Here is a 25,852-nt window from a genome sequence, read left to right as displayed (position 1 = left end):
GTGGTCATATTCCTCCCTCCAGATATTGGCCACCTAAATTCTGGGCTCATCTGCTGGGGAGTGCAAAGCTTCTTTTACTTGCAACTCCTGGTGCCATTGTTTGTGTCCCAGCACTTTGTTGGACGTGAAGAGAAATAAACAAAATCCCACACCAGCAAGCTGCAACCCAGAACTGAGTGAGAATTACAGAAATAAAGGCCTTGGAAAGTAGCTTAGGAAAGCATTTACTTCCTAGACAGTGTGAAGCCCTCCGGCCTGGCCTTGCTGGGCCCAGGGCTGGCTGTCCTTGGGAAGGGAAAGGGATGGAGTTGGGGTGGGGGTTTTGTAGCCATGGAAACAGAACCGTGGGCGAGCGCATCACAAAGGGGCAGCCACGAGCTGGGGTTGTGACGGTTGTGGTTGACACGGACACAGCGGCAGGAGACGCGTCTGGCTCTGCCTCTCTGTGCCGACTGCTGGCGATTGGAGTCACGAGACCTTGCTCTAGGGCTGGGTAGCAAGCTCCATTCGCTGTCTACGCGGAGACCGTTCTCAAGTTCAAACCCAGATACTTCTGCGAGGCAGAAGCACGGGTTCCACCATGAACTTCACTGGAAAAGGAAAGAGCATGGAAGGAAAAGGTGAGGATAGAAAGGAGCTGAAAGGTCTGAGCCAAATGGTAAAAAGTCCCACCAGATTTCAGGGAAAACTGGTCCATGGTGGTCAGTTCTGGCTCTGTAGGTGGCTGACAGATGATCCTGCAAGGATGCCCATGGCATCACAAAATTTTGTCGTTAGTCTACTCTGCGTTCTCCTTTTTGATAGTAGCCAAATCATTCATCCTGTCAGCCAGGACAGGGACGGTGGCCACAGCTGACCACAAATTGGACATGGCCATGAGATGCAAGTCCTGTTTCATTCTTTGCCATGAATGTCGGGTCTCGCAACAGATCAATTTCCTGTCCTTGCTCTGCTTGCTGATCGCATCTAACCCTGAGGACGCTATTACTGTGTTATAAGAACACCAGCAAGGGCTCATGTGGAGAAGTTTTGTGGTTTTCAGAGTTCTCTGCACTCAGAGTTGTGTAGGGCTTTAATGGGTATTCACAGAAGGCCAAACCTCAAGAGAGGATCTTTTTCACCTCTCATTTTTTGAGCCTTCCACTTTTCCCATGTGACTTAATAAGTCAATATTATTCAGAAGAATTACATGCAGGTTAGTTACATGAGAAATAAAACTTGAAGACAATTTCTCAATAGTTAAAAAAAATCTCTCTAGCATCTCATCAAAGAGATGTGTTGATGATAATGGTGGGAGTTCACCTAACTCACTTCTTCGAAGACTTTTGAGCATGCCACAGCCTCACACAGAGGTGAGGGGGGATCTGGGCTGCTCTCTGGCAGGAGGAAGGGTCTTGTGCCAGCCTAGAGAGCCTGTGCTCATCCCCAGGGAACAGTTCTGCCCTGCATGTGCCCCCTGCAATGAGCTGTGCTGCTGCCAGTGCCCCGTGCAGCTGTAGGGCTGCTCAGCTGTGGGGCAGGGACAGGAGCAGGAGGCTGCATGTGCAGCTGAGCTATGGCTGCAAAGCCCAGGGCTCTGGGCTCCCTGCTGTCCCAGGCCAGCCCAGAGGCCAGGCTGTTCCTGTGGTAGCTCTGTGCAAGTGGTAGCAGGGTGTCCCCTGGCCTGCCTCAAGTGGCTGCAGGCAGGAGCATGTTTCCCTGTGCAGCTATTTAGAAGTTTGCAGCAAGTCTGTCCCATGAAATATGGAGCTTCAGGTGCCTTAGGTTTGCACTGCAACCTGTGTTATATTTTGTGTCTCCACTTTGCAGGACTTACTGGCTACCCTCTTGCCAAGAGGATTTCTCTGGCAAATCCCTCTATGCTCCTGCCCTCCAAGCCATTGCCTCCTATCCCGAAGAGCTCTTCCAAGACAAGCAAGATGTGCAGCGGAGAGCAAGGGACTGGGAAAAGTGGCATTGGCTATGACAATGACGACAGCAGAAAAAAACAGGAGCTGAGTTCAGAGGGAAAAGGATGTAAGGTAAGGAGACCAAGCTAAGTCGTGTGTGGGAGATTTTCAGTCTATGTGCTACAGACGGAGCTCAGAGAGCTTTGCCTGTGGTGTGATCCCAGGGAAGCTGCTGAGCCAAGGAAGAGCTCAGCTGGGCACAGCACTTGAAGCTGTCGTTGTAATGGGTGTGTGGTGCAGACTTGTATCCAGAGCAGGAGAGGCCTTTGAATGGTTTCTGGGCTCTGTACTGGTTCATCCTCTGTCTTGTGGCTGAGAGAACACTAACAAGAAGTCAGAGCATGTAAAGTTGTCTACTCTGGCCAGACAATCCTTCTACGTTTAGTAACCTATGAGTATCTGTGGAGCATCTCTCTGTCTTGGTGGTGTTTTCTGTCAAGTGTGTCTGGTTTGGATGGAAAAAGGTGTTTGCTGGAACAGGCAGTCCTGCACAGTCAGTTCCAGGTTGTCTCAGCTTTGGAGCTGTACAGCCATGGCCTTCTGCACAGTTGTCTGTGATGTTGTTTCTAGACTTCATCAGCTTCTGGGCAGCTGTGTGCTCTGGCATGGCTTTGTCCATAGGGAAGGGGTGGGAGGTGGCCATGGGGAGAACAGCCCAGAGCCCAGCCACACCATTAGCTTTGCAGCAGGGCCAGGAGCTGCAGTTGTTTTGGGTTTGCCATGGGGTGCAGGAGGAGGCAGATGGACAACAGCTTTGGCAGACTGAATGTCCAGTCAAAGGCTTGGGTACTTGGTCTCAGCCTTGCTGAGAAAGGGCCCCGTGTATCCCTGACAGGAACTGATGTTTTCACTGAAGATTGAACAGGTCCTGATTTGGCTTTTTAGCTGTGCCAGAAATGATGGGATACTAAGGAAGGGTGTGCATCTGTCCCTGCTTCCTCCACCCCCCTTCCTGGTCATGGCATGGGAGCCCTGAAGCAACTTGGGCAGGCAGAGACCTTCCAAAGAGCCACAGATCAGAGAGCTCTGCTGAACTTCCTAAATGCCAGTGAGTCTGAGATGCTGGATGTGTGGGAGCTGGAGAGCTCTGCGCATCCTGAGAGCTCAGCAGCATCTGGCCTCAAAGTCTGCTGGGGAACTGTAGGAGGGAAGGGCAGCAGCAGAAGAAATGAGGGGTTAAGAAAAGCAGGTTTTGCCATCCTGCAGAATGGCTTTGTGGGGACGTGACTGGAAATCAGCAGTGGTTGTTAGGTGGTTTAGGGGCAGGGAGTTTATAGGGATCTAAACAGCTTCCCATACATCCAAAAGGCCAGTGGAGGCACTGTTACTGGAGCACATCTTAATGTCAAACATGTGGATGCCTGCTGGGAATGTAGCCACATTTACATGGAAGTGAGCATGAGGGGAGAGGTGGTAAATGTGTGACATGATCTCTCCCCCACCACCTGCCTGTCCTAGGGCACCATTCTCCATCCTGGGCCAAGCTGCTCCATCAGCCTGACTGGTCTTTTCCTGCCAGGTCCCAGTGAAGAGCATGGCTAACTTTCTTGAGGCATGAAAGGGGACAAGACTGGATGCTTGATTGTGAGCACTGTGTTCTACTCTTTGCAGGCTTCCTTGCTGTATCACACTGAAGGGGATATGAAGAAGGAGTCATTGGGTCTCCCTCTGATCCCCCCGATATGCAGGGCAATAAGTCCCGATGTTGGCAGTGCTGCAGGGTCTCTGCAAAGCTCTCTGCAGCTGGATGTGCAAGAGTCCCAGGAGATGAGGTAAGCCAAGGTGTCTGCTGCTCCAGTGTGCTGTTCACCTCGCTCTTCCCATCTCGTGAGGTTATTTTGCACAGTCAGCTCTCCCATGTATTTAGGCAAACCTCTGTGTATTCAGCATTTGGCCCTATCTGTGGTGATCCAGCCCAATGTCAAACCTACCACCATATGGCCCAAGAGCAGAGGTGGTGGTGGTGGGGAAGAGGTGGCTGGGTTTAAAAGCTCCTCAAGACAGGTCCTCTTCTGGACTTGGCTATTGATTCCCTCTGTAATGTTTGTGGTGTCATTTGGGGACTGTATTGCATGGGTCTGGATGCTGCAGATCTTTGAATACTCTAATCCTTGACTGTCAATTTCTTCAGCCACATTAACATGTTTGGGCAAATATTGGCTTATTTAGAGGTGTTTACAAATTCCAGTGGTGCCTTTGTAAATGTCAGGCATAACTTCTCTATGCCTGGGCCTCCACTGTGAAATGAGATCCCAGAGAAGTTTTGGGATGCATAATCTGATGAATGTTTAATATTTCAATCTGGGCTTAAGATCAAAGAGGGCAAGGTGCTAGAGAAGAGGTATGGGACTGTACCTGATGAAAGATATTGGTTTGGATATTTGTGAGAAAATGTAGCTGTCAAGCTTCTCTGAGTGATAACAGTAAAGAGGTAGTCTCCAAAGTATCATTCTAATTGAAAATCTTCTGTAGGGCTTTTAAAGTGCTATGTGAATATCCTACCCTAGCAGCTGAATGTGAAAAAGCCTTCTTCTTTCTGAAAGAGAAGGGAGGTGTAATATCATTCTCAGGAGACAGCAGTGCTCTGACCACATGGAGCACGAGTCTGTCACCAGTGTAAGGCACAAACAGGCAAAGTCAAGCTTTGCAGCAGTACAAAAGGAGCTGCCCTCCATAGAGACTCGTGTCTCAGCTCAGCAGCTCTTGCTGCTTCAGAAGGGCTGTAGGAGCCACTTGGCTCCAAAAGGAGAGACAGCAGAACTGGGGGGTTAGGATGCAAGTTGAAGAATGACTGCTGTGTTTCAGCCGGAGCTTGGCCAGCTCTGTCTGACTCCAGCAACTGAGAGCTTAAGGACAATGAATCAGCTTTGCATCTTGTTTAGTTTCTGTGTTGCATTTCCTCCTTCATCACAGTGACCATGCTGAGATGGTTTGCCTCCTTTCATGCTACATGCATTCCCTTGCTTTGCTTTCTACCTCCTCATCTGTTCTTTTCTCCTCCATTTTCTCAAGGGCAAGATCCACCAGCACTACCAAAGACATGGACTCTGAACAAGCAGGTAGGTACTGGGCATGTCTGTCCTAAACTGGCTGTTGGAATTTTAGCTCAGAGGTGACATTTTGAGAGCTTGGATAAAAACCATTATTTTAAAAATTTCTTTAAATTCATTTCAATTCCTTGATGGGCTCAGTGGACTCATGGAGAGCCCAATCACTGGGAATGTGCTGTGGTGGTGCAGTGAAAATTCCTCCAGTGTGAAGTGTTGAGTTGCAGGAGCTGGAGTGGTACCTTGTGTATTTTGCCTCCTTTGGGCTCAATTCTCTGTGGATATAACTTTTCTCTAGTCTCTCAGCATCCTTTGGGCTGAATTCCTCTGGGATCCTCCCTCGTGTGGAGTCTCACTTATCTCAGTCCTTATTATTCAAAGAAAACTCCTGAGCTTGTTTGAATCTTGTTTCTCGTGTTTATTAACAGGTGATCGCAAAACTTGACAGATCTCTCTAGGTTGGTTACAAGGTTAATCTTTGCTATTTGGCTCATTTCTTTCTTTTGATGGTACAGACAAGGCCTTGTGGCACACATCGTGTCTGATGCACAGAATGGCCCCAAACTACGCAGTTCTTTTATCTTTATACCTATTTTTACTTAATTAACAGTAGATACGTATATTATTTTTCTTAATGACTCAATGACCCATCACCTGTGTGATGCACTGTGGCATTTTTTATCTAATCACTTACTATTACTCAGAAACTTCCAGGAGAAGAACACGAAGAAGAAAGAAGAAGGGACAAGAGACAACACTCTAAATCTTCTATCTTGTCTCCTGTTCTCTAAACTAACTTTTTCACCCAGTGATTTAAAAATACTTTCTAATCTAGACACTTACACTTTTAGCTTTTTCTATATAATTTTAACATTTGTTTTCACGTATCACCATGAAAACATGTTCATGAATTTCATATTATATGAAATTCAATGTTTTTCTAGATCTCTTAACTAAGTATCAGAAACAAGGGCTCAAACTCTGTATTCTAGACTCTAACACCTTGTGGCCCTGGAAATGCAGCACAGGAAAACGAAACATTCTTCTCCATCCTGCACATGCCCTTTATCCCCTGAAGCCTTTCTAGTGTCACAGTTAGTAGAGAAAAAGCATGAAATGGGAAATGTTCCTACTCCAATTCATGGACATTGTCTGGTTTTACACTGGGAGAAAGAGAGAAACCTCCTCTGAGGGAAAGTCCTTGTGAAATTTCCAGTTAAGGAGAAGGAGGTTTCCAAATGGATGCAGCCTATGCAGGGTCTGAGTTTGTCATCCTCTGAGAGCACAAGCCCAAAGCCACCTATGGCAGGTTCACCATGACAAATCTCTTCCCCGACTCTCTCTGCCTGGGTCAGTGCTGCAGGCTGAGGCTGCAGGAGGAGATGCCTTCTGTCTTGTCCCTCCCTGCCTGCCTTGCCTGATCCCTGACAAGTAGAATTGTGCCAGACAAAATGCAGTCTCTGGTGCGTCTGTGTCAGCCAATGCTTTCAAGTTGAAAGCCTCAATGAAAGTCTGTTGTTGTTCCTTTTTCATCTCTGGGCATTTACTGATAGGAGAGATGAGACTTGAAGACATAATTTTGCTGCTGCAGGAAAAGGGATCAGATGTCCTGGTCCCTTTGCTCAGGGTTTATTTTGCCAAATCCTGGGTACAGCCCCTTTGGAAAGACTCCTTAATTGCTGATATGCAGCAGAGATGCTGAATGCAGCTTGTGATAAATATTGCTCAGGTGACATTTTTACTGGATTAATTCTGGGCTAGAAATTATTTATCTCATTAAACCCTATCTGTCTGACTTTTATTGCTGACTAGAATGTTCTCTAGGGGAAAGAATCCAGTTTTAAGACAGGTTTTTCATTCCTCTCTTAAGGTTTGGCTGCCACATGATTTTTTCTTATGTGAAGCCGTGTAAAGAATGATTAGTTCTGTGAATTTCAACACCTCTGTTGGAGAGTGTTTCAAAATGACTAACTCTTCATTATTTCCATGAAGAAAATTTTGAATTGTCAGGTTTATCCAAGATCAGAACTGTTTTGATGCAGATCATGTTTATGTGGGGTTTGGGTGTCTCTGCAATAAGGAATGAAGGCAGGGAGTGAACCTATGCATGAATGACAAAGAGTAAAGCGGCATTTTGCAATTGGATGCCAAATTTGTTCCCTGCAGATTTGGGTCCTTGAATACTTGGGACCTGTAATGGGGAGCGCAAAGCTTCTCTCACTTCTAACATGGGGTGCCACTGTTCATGTGCCAGCACTTCCTTTGCTATGTAGGGAAATAAAAGCAACTGATAAAACCCCATCAAGAACAGAGCGGGAGTTACAGAAACAAAGGCTATGAAAACTAGCTTTAGAAAGGAATTACTTCCTAAGTGTAGTTGTCAAATTCTGGAGACCACTGTGGCTTGCCAGCTGTTGGGAGGAAGGAAAGAGATCCCAAAGTAGTGGATGGGCAATGAGCAACACATAAGCAAAGTAGTAGAAGCTGTGTTTCCTGGCTTGCCAGCTCTATACAGTTCAGAGGAATTCTAGTGATGCTAGTTGCATGAAAAATAACAACCAAATCGATCTTCTTAAAAATTCAAAAATCCCCCTGGATGGCTCATGCATTAGATAGATTGATTGTAAAGGGGGGAGTTCACCTAACTCACTTCTTCCCTTTTGAGCATGCATCAGCCATGAGGTAAGGTGGGAGCTTGGCTGCTCTCTGGCAGGAGGAAGGGTCTTGTGCCAGCCTAGAGAGCCTGTGCTCATCCCCAGGGAACAGTTCTGCCCTGCATGTGCCCCCTGCAATGAGCTGTGCTGCTGCCAGTGCCCCGTGCAGCTGTAGGGCTGCTCAGCTGTGGGGCAGGGACAGGAGCAGGAGGCTGCATGTGCAGCTGAGCCATGGCTGCAAAGCCCAGGGCTCTGGGCTCCCTGCTGTCCCAGGCCAGCCCAGAGGCCAGGCTGTTCCTGTGGGAGCTCTGTGCAAGTGGGGCAGGGTGTCCCCTGGCCTGCCTCAAGTGGCTGCAGGCAGGAGCATGTTTCCCTGTGCAGCTATTTAGAAGTTTGCAGCAAGTCTGTCCCATGAAATATGGAGCTTCAGAGGCTTTAGGTTTGCACTGCATCCTGTGTCATATTTTGTGTCTCCACTTTGCAGGACTTACTGGCTACCCTCTTGCCAAGAGGATTTCTCTGGCAAATCCCTCTATGCTCCTGCCCTCCAAGCCATTGCCTCCTATCCCGAAGAGCTCTTCCAAGACAAGCAAGATGTGCAGCGGAGAGCAAGGGACTGGGAAAAGTGGCATTGGCTATGACAATGACGACAGCAGAAAAAAACAGGAGCTGAGTTCAGAGGGAAAAGGATGTAAGGTAAGGAGACCAAGCTAAGTCGTGTGTGGGAGATTTTCAGTCTATGTGCTACAGACGGAGCTCAGAGAGCTTTGCCTGTGGTGTGATCCCAGGGAAGCTGCTGAGCCAAAGAGCTCAGCTGGGCACAGCACTTGAAGCTGTCGTTGTAATGGGTGTGTGGTGCAGACTTGTATCCAGAGCAGGAGAGGCCTTTGAATGGTTTCTGGGCTCTGTCCTGGTTCATCCTCTGTCTTGTGGCTGAGAAAATGCCCTGAAGCAGTCAGAGCATGTAAAGTTGTCTACTCTGGCCAGACAATCCTTCTACGTTTAGTAACCTATGAGTATCTGTGGAGCATCTCTCTGTCTTGGTGGTGTTTTCTGTCAAGTGTGTCTGGTTTGGATGGAAAAAGGTGTTTGCTGGAACAGGCAGTCCTGCACAGTCAGTTCCAGGTTGTCTCAGCTTTGGAGCTGTACAGCCATGGCCTTCTGCACAGTTGTCTGTGATGTTGTTTCTAGACTTCATCAGCTTCTGGGCAGCTGTGTGCTCTGGCGTGGCTTTGTCCATAGGGAAGGGGTGGGAGGTGGCCATGGGGAGAACAGCCCAGAGCCCAGCCACACCATTAGCTTTGCAGCAGGGCCAGGAGCTGCAGTTGTTCTGGGTTTGCCATGGGGTGCAGGAGGAGGCAGATGGACAACAGCTTTGGCAGACTGAATGTCCAGTCAAAGGCTTGGGTACTTGGTCTCAGCCTTGCTGAGAAAGGGTCCCATGTATCCCTGACAGGAACTGATGTTTTACTGAAGATTGAACAGGTCCTGATTTGGCTTTTTAGCTGTGCCAGAAATGATGGGATACTAAGGAAGGGTGTGCATCTGTCCCTGCTTCCTCCACCCCCCTTCCTGGTCATGGCATGGGGGCCCTGGAGCAACTTGGGCAGGCAGAGACCTTCCAGAGAGCCGCAGATCAGAGAGCTCTGCTGAACTTCCTAAATGCCAGTGAGTCTGAGATGCTGGATGTGTGGGAGCTGGAGAGCTCTGGGCATCCTGAGAGCTCAGCAGCATCTGGGCTCAAAGGCTGCTGGGGAACTGTAGGAGGGAAGGGCAGCAGCAAAAGAAATGAGGGGTTAAGAAAAGCAGGTTTTGCCATCCTGCAGAATGGCTTTGTGGGGACGTGGCTGGAGATCAGCAGTGGTTGTTAGGTGGTTTAGGGGCAGGGAGTTTATAGGGATCTAAACAGCTTCCCATACATCCAAAAGGCCAGTGGAGGCATCGTCACCTGAGCACATCTTGATGTCAAACATGTGGATGCCTGCTGGGAATGTAGCCACATTTACATGGAAGTGAGCATGAGGGGAGAGGTGGTAAATGTGTGACATGATCTCTCCCCCACCACCTGCCTGTCCTAGGGCACCATTCTCCATCCTGGGCCAAGCTGCTTCATCAGTCTGACTTTTCTTTTCCTGCCAGGTCTCTGTGAAGAGCATGGCTAACTTTCTTGAGGCATGAAAGGGGACAAGACTGGATGCTTGATTGTGAGCACTGTGTTCTACTCTTTGCAGGCTTCCTTGCTGTATCACACTGAAGGGGATAAGAAGAAGGAGTCATTGGGTCTCCCTCTGATCCCCCCGATACGCAGGGCAGTAAGTCCTGGTGCTGGCAGTGCTGCAGAGTCTCTGCAAAGCTCTCTGCAGCTGGATGTGCAAGAGTCCCAGGAGATGAGGTAAGCCAAGGTGTCTGCTGCTCCAGTGTGCTGTTCACCTCGCTCTTCCCATCTCGTGAGGTTATTTTGCACAGTCAGCTCTGCCATGTATTTAGGCAAACCTCTGTGTATTCAGCATTTGGCCCTATCTGTGGTGATCCAGCCCAATGTCAAACCCGCCACCATATGGCCCAAGAGCAGAGGTGGTGGTGGTGGGGAAGAGGTGGCTGGGTTTAAAAGCTCCTCAAGACAGGTCCTCTTCTGGACTTGGCTGTTGATTCCCTCTGTAATGTTTGTGGTGTCATTTGGGGACTGTATTGCATGGGTCTGGATGCTGCAGATCTTTGAATACTCTAATCCTTGACTGTCAATTTCTTCAGCCATGAGAACATGTTTGGGCAAATATTGGCTAATTTAGAGGTATTCACAAATTGCAGTGGTGCCTTTGTAAATGTCAGGCATAACTTCTCTATGCCTGGGCCTCCACTGTGAAATGAGGTCCCAGAGAAGTTTTGGGATGCATAATCTGATGAATGTTTAATATTTCAATCTGGGCTTAAGATCAAAGAGGGCAAGGTGCTAGAGAAGAGGTATAGGACTGTACCTGATGAAAGATATTGGTTTGGATATTTGTGAGAAAATGTAGCTGTCAAGCTTCTCTGAGTGATAACAGTAAAGAGGTAGTCTCCAAAGTATCATTCTAATTGAAAATCTTCTGTAGGGCTTTTACAGTGCTATGTGAATATCCTACCCTAGCAGCTGAATGTGAAAAAGCCTTCTTCTTTCTGAAAGGGAAGGGAGGTGTAATATCATTCTCAGGAGACAGCAGTGCTCTGACCACATGGAGCACGAGACTGTCACCAGTGTAAGGCACAAACAGGCAAAGTCAAGCTTTGCAGCAGTACAAAAGCAGCTGCCCTCCATAGAGACTCGTGTCTCAGCTCAGCAGCTCTTGCTGCTTCAGAGGGGCTGTAGGAGCCACTTGGCTCCAAAAGGAGAGACAGCAGAACTGGGGGGTTAGGATGCAAGTTGAAGAATGACTGCTGTGTTTCAGCCAGAGCTTGGCCAGCTCTGTCTGACTCCAGCAACTGAGAGCTTAAGGACAATGAATCATCTTTGCATCTTGTTTAGTTTCTGTGTTGCATTTCCTCCTTCATCACAGTGACCATGCTGAGATGGTTTGCCTCCTTTCATGCTACATGCATTCCCTTGCTTTGCTTTCTACCTCCTCATCTGTTCTTTTCTCCTCCATTTTCTCAAGGGCAAGATCCACCAGCACTACCAAAGACATGGACTCTGAACAAGCAGGTAGGTACTGGGCATGTCTGTCCTGAACTGGCTGTTGGAATTTTAGCTCAGAGGTGACATTTTGAGAGCTTGGATAAAAACCAGTATTTTAAAAATTTCTTTAAATTCGTTTCAATTCCTTGATGGGCTCAGTGGACTCCTGGAGAGCCCAATCACTGGGAATGTGCTGTGGTGGTGCAGTGAAAATTCCTCCAGTGTGAAGTGTTGAGTTGCAGGAGCTGGAGTGGTACCTTGCGGCCCTGGAAATGTAGTGCAGGAAAACGAAACATTCTTCTCCATCCTGCACATGCCCTTTATCTCCCTGAAGCCTTTCTAGTGTCACAGTTAGTAGAGAAAAAGCATGAAATGGGAAATGTTCCCGCTCCTTCGTCATGGAAATTCATGGACATTGCCTGGTTCTGCACTGGGAGAAATAGGGAAACCTCCTCTGAGGGAAAGTCCTTGTGAAATTTCCAATTAAGGAGAAGGAGGTTTCCGAATGGATGCAGCCTATGCAGGGTCTGAGTTTGTCATCCTCTGACAGCACAAGCCCAAAGCCACCTATGGCAGGTTCACCATGACAAATCTCTTCCCCGACTCTCTCTGCCTGGGTCAGTGCTGCAGGCTGAGGCTGCAGGAGGAGATGCCTTCTGCCTTGTCCCTCCCTGCCTGCCTTGCCTGATCCCTGACAAGTAGAATTGTGCCAGACAAAATGCAGTCTCTGGTGCGTCTGTGTCAGCCAATGCTTTCAAGTTGGAAGCCTCAATGAAAGTCTGTTGTTGTTCCTTTGCCATCTCTGGGCATTTACTGATAGGAGAGATGAGACTTGAAGACATAATTTGATATAATTTGATAACTTGAAGACATAAAGCTGCAGGAAAAGGGATCAGATGTCCTGGTCCCTCTGCTTAGGGTTTATTTTGCCAAATCCTGGGTACAGCTCCTTTAGAAAGACTCCTTAATTCCTGAATGCAGCTTGTGATAAATATTGCTCAGGTGACATTTGTGCCGGATTAATTCTGGGCTAGAAATGATTTATCTTATTAAACCTTACCTGTCTGACTTTTATTGCTGACTATAATGTTCTCCAGGGGAAAGAATCCATTTTTAAGACAGGTTTTCATTCCTCTCTTAAGGTTTGGCTGTCACATGATTTTTTCTTACATGAAGCCATGTAAAGAATGATTAGTTCTGTGAATTTCAACACCTCTGTTGGAGAGTGTTTCAAAATGATCTGCTCTCTTGTATTTCCTCTAAGCAAACTTTGAATTGATAGTATTAGGCATGATCAGAACTGTTTGGAGGCAGATCATGTTTATCTTTGGTATGGACATCTCTGCAGAAAAGAAAGTCCATAATAAACCCCTGGAACAGGAAATAACAGTAGAAGTGGAAGTTTTGGATGATTGTTTTACTTCCAGAAATACATGCTCACAGAAAACTGGGGACATCTAATGGAGAAAGCAAAGCTTCTTTTATGTCTAATGTGGGGTGCCATTGTGTCCCAGCATTTCCTTTAATGGAATGAGTAATATAAAAATTCCCCAAAGTGCAAAAATCAATCTAGAATTGAGTGGGAGATTCAGAAACAATGACCTTGAAAACTGCTTTTGAAAACAATTGCTTCTGAGACCATGTCAAATTCTAGAGACCACTGTCTGCTTCCAAGTGTTTGGATGGAAAGGGATCCTGTAGTAGTGGGGAGGCAATGGGCAACCAATAAAGTAGTAGAAGCCTTCTCTCCTGGCTTGTCAGCTCCATATTGTTTAGATAAATTAAACTGATGCTAGTTTCATGAAAAATAAAAGAAACAACCCATCTTTTTGGTTCCTGAAATACACTTTGAATTCCTCACCCATTAGATGGGTTGATTGTAAAGGTGTGAGTTCAGTTACGCACTTCTTCTCTTGTACCTGATCTACAGCTTCTTCTGAGTCTTCAACAAACACCCAGAGGAAGATGGGAAAGAGCTATTGGTGTAGGATAGGACCTGGGATGCCTCTGTTCCCAAGGAAACTGGCTGAGCTGTTTGGCATAGAGCCTTATGTGCAGAAGCCCGGCCTTGGGAATGGAGGTCTCGGCTCCCGGCCGGCTCAGGGGGCCTTGGCCCGGGAGCCCCGGCAGAGGCAGTGGAGCAGCGCTGCCCCCAGGGTCACTGCCAGGGAGGACAAGGTGAAGGCTGAGCAGGGCTCAACCACACACAGAGGTAAGGTGGGAGCTGGGCTGCTCTCTGGCAGGAGGAAGGGTCTTGTGCCAGCCTAGAGAGCCTGTGCTCATCCCCAGGGAACAGTTCTGCCCTGCATGTGCCCCCTGCAATGAGCTGTGCTGCTGCCAGTGCCCCGTGCAGCTGTAGGGCTGCTCAGCTGTGGGGCAGGGACAGGAGCAGGAGGCTGCATGTGCAGCTGAGCCATGGCTGCAAAGCCCAGGGCTCTGGGCTCCCTGCTGTCCCAGGCCAGCCCAGAGGCCAGGCTGTTCCTGTGGTAGCTCTGTGCTAGTGGGGCAGGGTGTCCCCTGGCCTGCCTCAAGTGGCTGCAGGCAGGAACATGTTTCCCTGTGCAGCTATTTAGAAGTTTTCAAGAAATGTATCCCATGGAATTTGGAGCTTCAGATGCTTTAGGTTTGCACTGCATTATCTGTTACAATTTGTGTTTCCATTTTGCGGACAGAATGACTGCAGTGGTCTCAAGGAGGTTACCCTGGGGTCAGGAGTTTCCCTGCCAACTTCCCAGATTCTCTTACCTTCCAAGGCCTTCCCTTCCATCCAGAATTGCCTTTTTCCCCTCAAAGGCCTTACCTAACTCTCTATTATTAAGCTGACCATTCTGCAGGGGTAAAAAATCCTGATTTACGATATTGGTTACTTTCTACTTTGCCACCACTTGATTTTATCCTCTGTGAAGTTGTTGTATAGAATTCTTAGTTGCCTAAATTTTAACAGCCCTGTTGGAGAGTAATTCAGAATGAGTGACATTATTCTACTTTCATTAAGAAAATCAGCCTTTAGTCAGGCTGGCCCAAATGTGGCCCAATCTCATACAGTTTTAAATCAAAACCCTTGGGGAAGACAAATTATTTAGTGTCAAGAACAGAGTTCATGTTTGGGTACCACTCCTGCATTCCTAAGCTTTTCTTTTAAATTTCCTCTAAAATACTCCAACTAAGAGAGTGTTGATCTAAATGCCCACAGGTATTAGAACCTGGGACGTCTTTTAACAAACCAGAAAGAAGATGTTTACTAAAATCAGCATATGGGCAGATAAGAATCTCTGCCAAGAGAAATCTCCATCTCTGCCCTTCTCTATCAAACTCTGAGGCTCTCCAGCATCCAGGGGCTGAGGCCTTCATCATGCAGCAGGTTTCAGTCTGCTGGCCAAGAGAGTAATGTCGGGTCTGCTGCCAGCAGCACATCCACTGGGAGAGGGTCTAGGCATATGTACCTTGCTACTCTCCTACACAATCTCTGTGTCTTATGAGAGCTCTGCAGTCTGGAACCTGTTTTGCCTGTTGCTCATCAGGGTGTTTTTGAAGGTTTGAAGTCTGCCAGAGATTTACATGAACTTTTGCTTCCATTACCAGGCCTCCCACTGTACCAGGCCAAAGAGACGGATCATCCCACCAGTCCTGGTCTTACAAGAGACAAAGACCTGAGGGACGGCTTTGGAAAGGTAAGGGATAAAGACAGGGATGAGCAGACTTCCTTTGGGGTCCTTCAGGGTCCTTCAGAGCTGAGTCCCTCAGAGGCCAGGAAGTGAGAAACAGCTGCCATTCCTGGCCATGAGTGTTAAGCAAGAGCAATTACCCCTCCTTGCTGCACATGGTTTTTATTCTGCTGCCATGGCCTGTAGGAACTGAACTGCCTGCTCTCTGGTCATGTGAGCTCTTCACCTGTCTTGGAGCACTCGTATGACTTTGGTGCTTCAAGCAGGGCTTCCTGTCATAGGTTGCAGTTGGAGCAGTGTAAGGTTGTGGCCCTAAAGTCTTCCACCTCCTTGTGTGTAATTGCCAAGATGAGGTTGGGAGACATTCTTCTGAAACATTTGGAATGAATATGGAGCTGCATTAAAGACTGTGGCTCTCCATGGATCCTGTGCTCCTGATGAGATGTTGTGTCTGGTTTGGGTGTTTCTGCTTACATCTGTGATGTATTTCCTTTGCAACTAGATCCGTGCTGCGTTGTGCAAGTTGGCTCAGGAGAACTTAGAGTGGAAGGTTGAGGAGCTTTGTGATGAAGAGATGAAGAAAAGGACACAAAGGGAAGCATTCAAAGGAAAGCAGCTGCCTCCACTGGCAGGTGACCCCAGGGATGCAGCAGAAGGAAGTAAGTGGTGTCTACACTTGTGCTCCTTTTTGTGAGAACGTCTTCAGTACCTCTCACTTGTTCCCGTTGCTCTTTGTCCATGACTCCAAAGTCATCACCTTCATGCCATTTTGCAATTACGTCCAAAATCCCAGGGCGATTCTTTTTTCCAATAGAGACGCGCTGTGTGATGAAAGCAGTCCACTGTGCTCCATGTGGCATTGGTGGCATGGTTGGTAGAGGGACCCTTTGCTTTGAATATCCACCCCAGCATTGGTAGTCGGGGTACCGGGAGGAATTGTACTTCTGTACCCATTACCACTCTGGCGGCTTGCACTCCTTCATAGGCTGCTAAAACTTGCAGTATAGTTGGCTTCAGACCTTCTGTAGCTTTGACTCCAAAATCCTAATACTTGGCCTCAGTCTCACCGGCACCTTTTGCCAAAGGTTCCGGGACAGACCATGGCTCCTGGCTGCAGAGCAGAACACGTTTTTCACATCTGGTCCTATCCTGACTGGGCCAAGGGCTACTGCATGAGTGATCTCCTGCTTGATCTGGGCAAAGGCTTGTCGCTGTTCAGGCCCCACTGAAAAGCGTTTTTCTTGCAGGTGACCAGGTAGAGAGGGCTCACAATCTGGCTGTTCTTGGAATATGCATACTCCAAAAGCCTATGGCACCTAAGAAAGCTTGTGTTTCCTTCTTGTTGGTTGGTGGAGACATTGCTGTGATCTTGTTGATGACACCAGTGAGAATCTGATGCTGTCCATTTTGCCACTTTAATCCCAGGAGCTGGCTCTCTCAAGTGGTCCCTTAACTTTGCTCTTCTTGATGGTGAAATTTGCTTTCAGGAGAATCAGGATGATTCTCTCTCTTTTCTCAAATACCTCTTCTTTCTCAAATTCCTCTGTGTTCCCCCACACAATAATGTCATCGATGTACTGCACATGTTCTGGAGCCTCACCTTTTTCTAGTGAAATCTGAATCAGTCCATGGCAGATGGTTGGGCTGTGCTTCCACCCCTGGGACAATTGGTTCCAGGCATGCTGCACTCCTCTCCACATGAAGGCAAACTGAGGCCAAAGGAATGGAGAAAATGCACTGGCAATATCAATAGTGGCATACCACTTCACTGCCTTGGACTCCAGCTTGTACTGGAGCTCCAACATATGTGGCACGTTGAGCAGCGCTCATTGATGGAGTCACTTCATTCAAGGCACGATAGTCCATAGATTCAGTCAATCTCCATTATACTTCAGATTTGTGCACAGACCAGATGGGGCTGTTGAAGGGTGTGTGGGTTTTGCTGACCACCTCTTGGCTCTCCAACTAATGGATCATCTTATGGATGGGAATCATAGCATCTTGAGTGTTCTGTACTGTTGGGGGTGTGTCGCTCTATTGGGAATGGCGAGAAGAACAACACAGACTCCCTTGTGAGTTGAACAGGAGAGTTCCTTCAAGGTTTATTACCTCAGATCTTCTTTTATAGACCAATATGTGAATGTACAGAAAAGTAAAACTCTTATTGGTTAGTAAACTAGCACATCACCATCATTGGTCAGTGGGGTACACCACCCCTCAACCTTCTCTTGCAAGAAAACAAGAAACTGACAAGCAGCACCTGCAAGGCTGTCTTCTATCTCTGAGGATTGTTTTAATCCCTCTTTATGATTTCCCTGGCCACTTTCTCAGGCGAGACCGAGAAAGCTATGCGGCCTGCTATTCCACAGGCACTGTGCTCTCTGCCTTTGCTCATAGTTAGCATCCATAGAGGTGCACTGTTGAAGTGGCAATTGGTACTCGTTGCTCCTCCCCCTTCAGAAGTCCCACTGCAAATGGGTTCTCTGATAGTCCAGGCAAGGTGTTCAATTGCTTAACGCCCTCTGTCTCTACAGCTGCTATCCCAAATGCCCACCTGAGTCCCTTTGGGTCTTTGAAATACCCACTTGGGAGGTAGTCTATGCTCAAAATGCATGGGGCCTCTGGGCCAGTCACAATAGGTTGTTTCTTCCACTCACTTCCAGTCAGGCTCACATCAGCTTCCAGCAAAGTCAAATCCTGTGATCCCCCTGTCATGCCAGCAATAGAAACAGATTCTTCCCCCATGTGTCTTGATGGAATTAATGTGCACTGTACACCAGTGTTGACCCAGCCCTCATATTTTTGTGGTTCAGAAGTGCCAGGCCAACGAATCCACACAGTCCATCAAACGCGGTTTTCCCTACCCTCTACCTGTCAGGGAGGCAGGGCCTCTCTAAGCCTGGTTATCTTTCTTTCCCTGGGCATACATCTTAGAGGTTCCTTCAAGGGGATTGGACGTGTCATCGTCATCATACCTGGCTACGGGCTACTGGAGCTGCTTCCTTTCTGATGGAACTTCCTCTCTGAGTCTTGCCTTCCTTTAATTCACACACTCATTGTGCCAGAGCAGCAGTGGGTCTTCCATCCCTTCTCCTCATGCTTTCCCCACAATCATGCAGGAAGAACCACAGCTCACCTTGTGGTGTGTACCTTCTCTCACTGTCTGGGAGATGTCTGCATTTGGTACCAGAACCTCTGATCTGTACTGCCGAGATTTGGAGAAGACCCTCTTAAATCTCCTCCCCAGGTTTCTTGTGATTCTCCTCTATCTTATTTTCTAATTTCTGCAGACATGTTTCCACAGCCGTGATTCTTGCATGTGTTGGGCCATGCATGGCATATGCATATGCTCGGAGCTTCTTTGCCATATCAAGCATGGTCTCCTCCCTTTCATCCCACTTCATGACTACTAAAGCAGAAGCGTATTCCTGTGGCCCAAGTCGTACAAGTTTTTGCCACATCGTGGCTGTACATGGTACCAAGTCTGGATTCTTAGGTTGTCCGAGAAGACAATCTCTGCCACTGCCATTTCTCTCAAGCGTTGAGTCCCTTGTTCTATGGTCTTCCACTGGATTTGCTGCATATAGAGATCGTCTGCACACAGGTATCTTTGTCCCACACTTACCAAGATCTGTGCTCAGAGATTGTGAGGGTGGGCCCCCTCATCATTCCTTGGTTGATAACCAGATCATGTGACAGAGATCCCAAATGCCTTGCTTCAGTACCATCCAGAATTGTAGCCTTGCCTGCAGTATCCCAAAGATGGACTAACCAATTAATTATAGATTCATCAGGTCGTCGAGTGTAACCCTTTCTTAGGCAACGAAGGTCCCTCAGGGAAAAGGACTCAGTAGCAACTTCTGATTTTGTGTCAGTTGCTGGAGCTGGCTTTGAGGGTCCTTCCCCCAGATCTTTGTCCACTGGTCGATTGATTTTGTTTTTGTGCTGCTTTCCCACAGAAGTGACTGCCAGTGGCTTAGGCTGTCTGGTTTAGCTACTGGCTTAGGCTCACTGTCTGGTTTAGCAATAGCCTGAGTAACTGTGGTATTGGTGGCAGCCTGAGTGACTGGGGTAGCTGCTGATTTATCTCCCTGCTCCCCTGCCTCTCTCTGCTACCCCACAGTATCTAGCAGTGTGCGATAAGCATATGCCAGGACCCAGCTTATTGCAATGACCTTTTTCTCCTTAGAGTCATCATGGCACTTCTGTTTCAGCTATTTCCCCACCTCAGCTGGGTTCTATATTTGTCCACGTGAAAAGTTCCAGGCTATAGGGTTAGAAAATTCCTTCAGGGTTTAGCCCATATCCTCCCAATCTCCACTCCACTTAGAATTTTCCATGCCCAGGTCTACTCCTGGGTCAGGGATCCAGGAACTCAGGTCAGGTCTCATCAGCTCCTCTGGACATCTCAGCTCTCATTCTAGACAAGCTGCAAACCTTATAGAGGAGGCCTACCAGATTAAATAGCAGGAAGGTGGTCTCTTTAACATTCAGGGGAAACTGAACATTCTCCAAAAGTGACGTAGCAGATTCAAAGAAGAAGGAAAGAAAAGGCTGAAAAGCCTCATCCCCTGTTCCTGCTCTAGCAAACTGGGCCCAACTACTAAAAAACCCCCAAAACGTGCTACTGGAACTAGGATGCAGGGTAGAACAAAGAAACCATAAACCATTCATATCTTGAACAAACCCCTTTGTAAACTCCCTATAAATCATTATTACCATGCCCAGCAAAATAGCAACCCAAATCTGTGCCCCTCTACTGTAAAAACTACGTGTTAGGAACAATATAGGAGCTATCTCTGAATAAGAAAAGAAGCCTAGGGACCAGAAAGGTATTAAAACCTGAAAAAAGCTGAGGGACCAGAGACGTGTGAGGGCCTGCAGCCAGAGAGACATTATGAATTCAAGCAACATGGCTACTGACTGCTTTATCCCAATACAGAGTAAGTACAACCAAAATGCAATTAGTACAGTTTTTTTCCACTTTCTTGAGCCGCACACTGAGCGCCAAAAAATGTATTTGTCCTGGTTTAGGGCAAATTTGGGAGGAAACTCCAAAAGGGATCCCTCTAGAGAGCAGATTCAAGCCCCTCCCCCTACTGGTTTGGGAAAAACTTTCCTTGGAGATAAGTGGAGCAAACCTGTTTATTTAACAAGCAAAGTATTTGCAAGGATAAAAAATGAATAATAATAAGCAATAAAGCCTCTTGCAGTTCTGAAGAGATGGCAAATTCAGAAAGTCCTTTCCATGGGGTGTCGCTTGGCTCACTCAGTCTCTTATCAGTCCCTCCTGCATTGGAAAATGCTATGTCCCGGGCCCTGGTGGGACACAGGGGTGAGCTCCCGGTGTTTTCTGGGTTTCCAGTCCAGAGCAGGTTTGAACAGTTCCAAGAAAAAGAAAAAACACAGTCCAGGGAATTTCTCTGCCTCAGCTACCTAAAAAAACCCTAACTAAAAAGCAAAGGAGAGTTCTCTCCCGCTGTCTGTCCATGCTGCAGACAATACAGTCTGTGAGAAGGAAAAATGCCGGAGAGCAAGTGCAGTTTCTGAAAACAAACTGCGCACTTCTTCTTCCCCTCTTTGCTCTCAGAACCAGTCTCAAAGGTAAAAAAAATAATATCCAGCATAAACAGAACAGATGACTGGGGATAAAAGCATCATAAAGTCACCCCAGGACAGTCTTATGAGAACTTTGTAGTCTGGAACCTGTCTTGCCTGTTGCCCACATGGTGTTTTTGGGACCTCGAAGTCTGCCAGAGATTTACACAAACCTATCCTTCCATTCCCAGGCCTCCCACAGAGCCAGGCCAGGAAGACGGATCATCCCACCAGTCCTGGTCTTACAAGAGACAAAGACCTGAGAGATGGCTTTGGAAAGGTAAGGGATAAAGACAGGGATGAGCAGACTTCCTTTGGGGTCCTTCAGGGTCCTTCAGAGTCCCTCAGAGTCCCTCAGAGCTGAGCTCTTCAGAAGCCAGGAAGTGAGAAACAGCTGCCATTCCTGGCCATGAGTGTTAACCAAGAGCAATTACCCCTCCTTGCTGCGTATTTATTGCACATGGTTTTTATTCTGCTGCCATGGCCTGTAGGAACTGAACTGCCTGCTCTCTGGTCATGTGAGCTCTTCACCTGTCTTGGAGCACTCGTATGACTTTGGTGCTTCAAGCAGGGCTTCCTGTCATAGGTTGCAGTTGGAGCAGTGTAAGGTTGTGGCCCTAAAGTCTTCCACCTCCTTGTGTGTAATTGCCAAGATGAGGGTGGAAGACATTCTTCTGAAACACTTGGAATGAATATGGAGCTGCATTAAAGACTGTGGCACTCTATGGACCCTGTGCTCCTGATGAGATGTTGTGTCCAGTTTGGGTGTCTCTGCTTACATCTGTGATGTATTTCCTTTGCAACTAGGTCCGTCCTGCATTGTGCAAGTTGCCTCAGGAGAACTCAGAGCAGAAGGATGCGGAGGTTTTTGAGGAAGAGATGAAGAAAAGGACACAAAGGAAAACATCCTTGCAGCTACCTCCACTGGTAGTTGACCCCGGGGATGCAGAAGAAGGAAGTATGTGTCTACACTTGTGGTCATTTTTGATCATTTGCTTGCCCTTTGCTCAGTGCTGCAATCAGACTGGGGGGCTGTGCTGCTTGCATCTAAGTGGAAGACTGAAGAGGAGTTAGTTCTGTTCCCCAAAGAAATATACAGAGGCCCATGGCCGCACTAAGTCAATAAGAGAATATCAGCTTCCCACCTTTACCTCTTAAGTTTTTCAGAGTACAAAATTTTTTCTTGTAAAGTTGACTGGAGCTTCAGACTCTCTCCTGGAGAGCAGCCTGCAGGGAAGGGGAGTCCAGAAGAATGCTTCTCAGCCATGGTGGAACTGAGAAGAAACAAAATTCAACTGCTTCTAATGAAAACACCAGAGATCCTTCTCCTGCCACAGCCTGCTGAGGAGCTGGCACTGTAGAGCTGTGCTGAAGCCCTGAGCCACTGCTTCTGTTGTAGCCCCAGGAGCAAGGAGCGTTCCTGACTGAATCCTGGCTGAGGGGCTCTGACTGCAGTGCTGTGTGTGCTGCCCCCAGGGTGGCAGCAGGGACCTTAGGAGGCAGCACTCAGCCCGAGGGCATCACTCAAGGCTATCTGCACTTTCATTTGGTAACTTCCCCAGCCAGAAACAGGAAAACAAAAGCAAAGCAATACTGGGTTTTCCTTCTTTCTTAGGGGAAGCATCACTGCAATTTGGTTTTAAACTAGAAGAGGGTAGATTCAGATTAGATTCTAGGGGGAATGTTTTTATAATGAAGGGGATGAAGCACTGGAAGGGTTGGCTCACAGAAGCTGCTGTTGTTGATCCATTCTTGAAGGTGTTCAAAGCAAATTTACATGGGGCTCTGAGGAATCTCATCTAGATGAAGATGTCCCTGCTCACAGGGGTTGGACTAGATGGTGCTTAGAGGTGCCTTCCAAGCCAAACTCTTCTAGGATTCTGTGATACTGTGATCACAGTCCCATGTTAGCATGCCACTGTTATACTTGAAGTTCTTTGGGATAACAAAGAGCTGTTACCCGAGTCCAGCAAGTTTTCTGGCCCTTTCCATCGTCACCCTGTGCAGCAGCCTCCACTTACAAGCTCCTCTTTGGTCTCCCCACAGGCTTTAGCCTACCGCCTGTCGATGGCACAGCTTCCAGTGTGCGGAGAAAATACCCTGGTAGTGCCTTGAAGAAGAAGGTCTTGAGGAAGCAGGACAATGTGCCATCACTGCCCAATATGCCCATCATCCATGGGATTGGCAGCTTCCCACGCAACTCCTCAGGTAAGCCTGCTCTGAGGCAGCTTTTTCCCACATGGGTTTTTCCTTGCCCATGGGGCACAAACTGCCACCTGCCTCACCCAGCACAGCTGGGATCTTGGGTCCATAGCCTGTCCTGAGAATGAACAGCAAATGTACTTCTGAGTTAGTCCAGCTCTGCAGTAGTGGAGCAGTTGGTTCTTAGAGATCCATTGGAAAGTTGAGCTGAATAAAGTAGTGGTAAAGGCCTAAGCTCTGGCTTTTGTCCCTCCTCATAGTCCAAACCACAGCACTGGTGCAAGAGGCAGCTGTAACTGCAGGGATGAGCTGTGGGGCAGTGTGCCAGGGTGTGCTCACTGGGCACCTACGAGTACCACCACGATCAGTTGTCCACTCACCATCTCATCCCTCTGCCTGTGCTGCTGTCCGGCTCTGCAGACAGCTTTCCTGCTATCCCAGCAAGGGCTGTCTCTGCGTGGCAGTCAGCAGCTTGGTGCAGTCGTGCTGCTGCTCCCAGAAGTGCCCAGTGGCTCCTCACTGCTGCCATCCCACAGCCTGCAGTGCCAAGAGGGAACAAGCAGTGCCTCCTTTGTCACCCCAGCCAAATACAGTGGCCGTATGTAGCAGGTGACAGCCAGGAGGGGCTGCCTGGTGCTCCCAGGCTGTTTGCTGCCTGCAGTAAATACCCAGCAGATAGTCCCTAGTGGCTCTTGTCTCTCCCTTGTGGGTAGAGTGCCTGTGCTAGCATTACAAGTAGGGCAAGATAAGAAGAAAGGAGCTAGGAATGATACTTGGAATGCTCCTTTCTAGAGGTGCTACTTCCATGTTGAGAATTGACCAGAAGTAGCCTGACGTGGCTCTCCATTCATAGTGAACCTAGATGTGTATGTCCACACACTTCTGCAGTGACATCACTGATGTCAGTGTCTGGGGTACATCAGTGACATCCACATTAGCCCCTGTCTGAATATTTTTGATGTTATGGTATACTTTGTGAGAACAGGCAAGGTAGCACAGAAACCCTGCAGAGTCTAGAGAAGTTCATCTAGATTCTGTTCAGTGTTGATAGTCCATCATTGTAGACAGCTCTGATGTTTTCATCTACACATTAGGAAATGAGCTATTGAGAGCATGACATGAAATTTTGGATGCACAGTGCTTTTGATGACAATTGGGTTTCATAAGACATGCATTTATCATCTGATTTTTCTAATACCTTGTACATTTTTTTCCATACCAAAACATTCAATTAAGGCAAAGCCTGGAACACCTGATTATCAAGAGCATGTGTCTGGCAACAATTTGCAGCTGTATTTGCATATTTTTATCCTCAGTTTGCATTTGGAAGGCTTTTATATCAACTGTCTAGACTGGAAATGGCATTTTTCCTCAAGTGAAGGCTTAGGCACTGCTGAGTTCACAAACACATCCATTTGATGACAAAGAAATTTCACTTCAGCATCTTTGAAATACAGCCAGTGTGTCCCTCTGAAAGGGCAAAGACTCATGATGCTTGGAAAGAACAAAATCCATAAAGTACTCCCTGGGCAACAGTAGGCTACAATGTATGTGCAGTCAGCTGTCTGCTGTCTAGAAGATTTGAAGGCAATGGGAAGAGAGGCGCTGTCAGGAGTGAAGGGTCAGGTATCGCTGCTCCCTGGTAGCTGCTCCGTGGGGATTCAGCCGGGCCCAGCAGGGCTGGGTTGTTCAGGCTGGGCTTGGTGCTGTGGCGAGGCAGCTGCAGGTCTTTCCTCAGGGAGTTGCAGAGTGCCTCTGTCGTCGGGGCTGGGGGAAATCAGGGCGCTGAGACAAGAGAGGCAGCTGAGGGGTTCCCTCCTGGGCTAGCAAGTCCTGCTGGTGGGCGCTGTCTGGCAGGCAGTGGGAGCTCTGCGGCCTCAGGAAGCTGCCGCTGCCTGTGGTAGCTGTGGCACTTGGCAGCTGGCGCTGTGTGGGCAGCTGTCAGCTTTAGCCTGGAGCTGGGCCCAGCTGGGGGGGCTGGGAGAAAGCAAGCAGCCCAAGGAGCCAGGCAGCAGGGAAGTGTCTGTCCCAGTGCCACTTTGTCCCACACGGAAGCCTGGCTGGGAGATGGGGCTGCAGGCCGCTCCATGGCGGGGTGCCTTGCCCGGGGCTGCAGCGCTCATGGCTGACCCTCTCCTCACAGTGACCTCGCAGACGGCCTCTGGTGCCAAGCGTCGAGAGGAGCCACTGCGTGGGAACTGGCAGAAGGACACAGCCACTTGTGACCCACAGCAGGCCTTGCTCAAGGCACTGTCCTTGCTGGGCAGCGATGACTGGTAAGAAAGGCCCCGTTCACTCTGTCTCCCTCTTAGCGTTAAGGTAGCTCAGAAGTGGATCTTGCTAGTGCCTCTGAGCCTCGACAGCCCAGAGGGCCAAGGGGCACCAGTGAAACCACTGCAGAGACGTGAGAGGATAAAGATTTGACAGCAGCCTTTTCTTGGCCTTGGTCTGCAGCAGTGCTCCAGCTGCAGCAGGTCCCTGCTGTTTGCTTGCTTCGCCTGCTGCTCCATGGAGCTGCAGAGGAAATCTTGAGGGAAGAGAGAAAGCTGTGGGACAAGATGATTTGCTGGCTGAAGGCAGAAGCAGGATGGCAGCACTTTTGAGTGTAGAGATTTGGGTGCCTTGGAGCACTGGTCCAGTGGGACTGAGTAAGATTTCTTCTCTCTGGCCCCACTGCTGACAGCAATGGCAGGTGACAGGGTCTCCCTGGGACCTCCTGCTGTGAATGCCAGAAGCAGCTCCAGGGAGTTCCTCTTCCTGAGAAATGGCCTGACTTGTGCTTTCAAGTCCCTCAGCCTGTCATTACTCCTGAAGGTCTCATGGCAGAAGAGAAGGAAAAAGAAATAGAATCCTCTAGGAATCTTTTGGAATTCAACTTTTTCTTTCTCACTGCATCATATGGGCCTGAAATAATTGGTTAAAACTCACATTTTGTCCCAAAATTTGACACAGACAGAAGGAGGCCCAGAGGTGCTAACCTGATGGATGTTGGGAGGTATTGGTTGTCTTTTTGATGTCTGGGTTAGCATCCACTCACTGGTGGATGCTTCATTCACACGGGGATAAGGACTCCACTCACACTGGG

At 48.2% G+C, this 25,852-nt stretch overlaps 1 protein-coding gene across 2 annotated transcripts in view; it reads left to right on the top strand.

The window, feature by feature from the left end:
* The first annotated feature begins 381 nt into the window (after positions 1-381).
* Positions 382-25,852, top strand: part of LOC147655111 (TOG array regulator of axonemal microtubules protein 2-like) — a 212,846-nt gene continuing 187,375 nt past the window's right edge. Inside the window, exons 1-14 of one of the 2 annotated variants that reach the window (XM_086871540.1) lie at positions 382-620; positions 1,810-2,021; positions 3,561-3,721; positions 4,962-5,008; positions 8,135-8,346; positions 9,882-10,042; positions 11,283-11,329; positions 13,233-13,514; positions 14,885-14,973; positions 15,470-15,626; positions 20,757-20,845; positions 21,373-21,523; positions 22,612-22,773; positions 24,911-25,043. In XM_086871540.1, the coding sequence (XP_086727666.1) occupies positions 581-620; positions 1,810-2,021; positions 3,561-3,721; positions 4,962-5,008; positions 8,135-8,346; positions 9,882-10,042; positions 11,283-11,329; positions 13,233-13,514; positions 14,885-14,973; positions 15,470-15,626; positions 20,757-20,845; positions 21,373-21,523; positions 22,612-22,773; positions 24,911-25,043 (1,943 nt within the window). In that variant the 5' untranslated portion in view covers positions 382-580. The remainder of the gene's footprint in view (positions 621-1,809; positions 2,022-3,560; positions 3,722-4,961; positions 5,009-8,134; positions 8,347-9,881; positions 10,043-11,282; positions 11,330-13,232; positions 13,515-14,884; positions 14,974-15,469; positions 15,627-20,756; positions 20,846-21,372; positions 21,524-22,611; positions 22,774-24,910; positions 25,044-25,852) is intronic. The other variant, XM_086871532.1, reaches the window with a different exon arrangement.

The sequence above is a fragment of the Cyanistes caeruleus genome, chromosome 2 (assembly GCF_971803275.1).
Source record: "Cyanistes caeruleus chromosome 2, bCyaCae1.hap1.1, whole genome shotgun sequence".
NCBI lineage: Eukaryota > Metazoa > Chordata > Aves > Passeriformes > Paridae > Cyanistes > Cyanistes caeruleus.
This window is presented reverse-complemented; position numbering and strand designations above follow the sequence as displayed.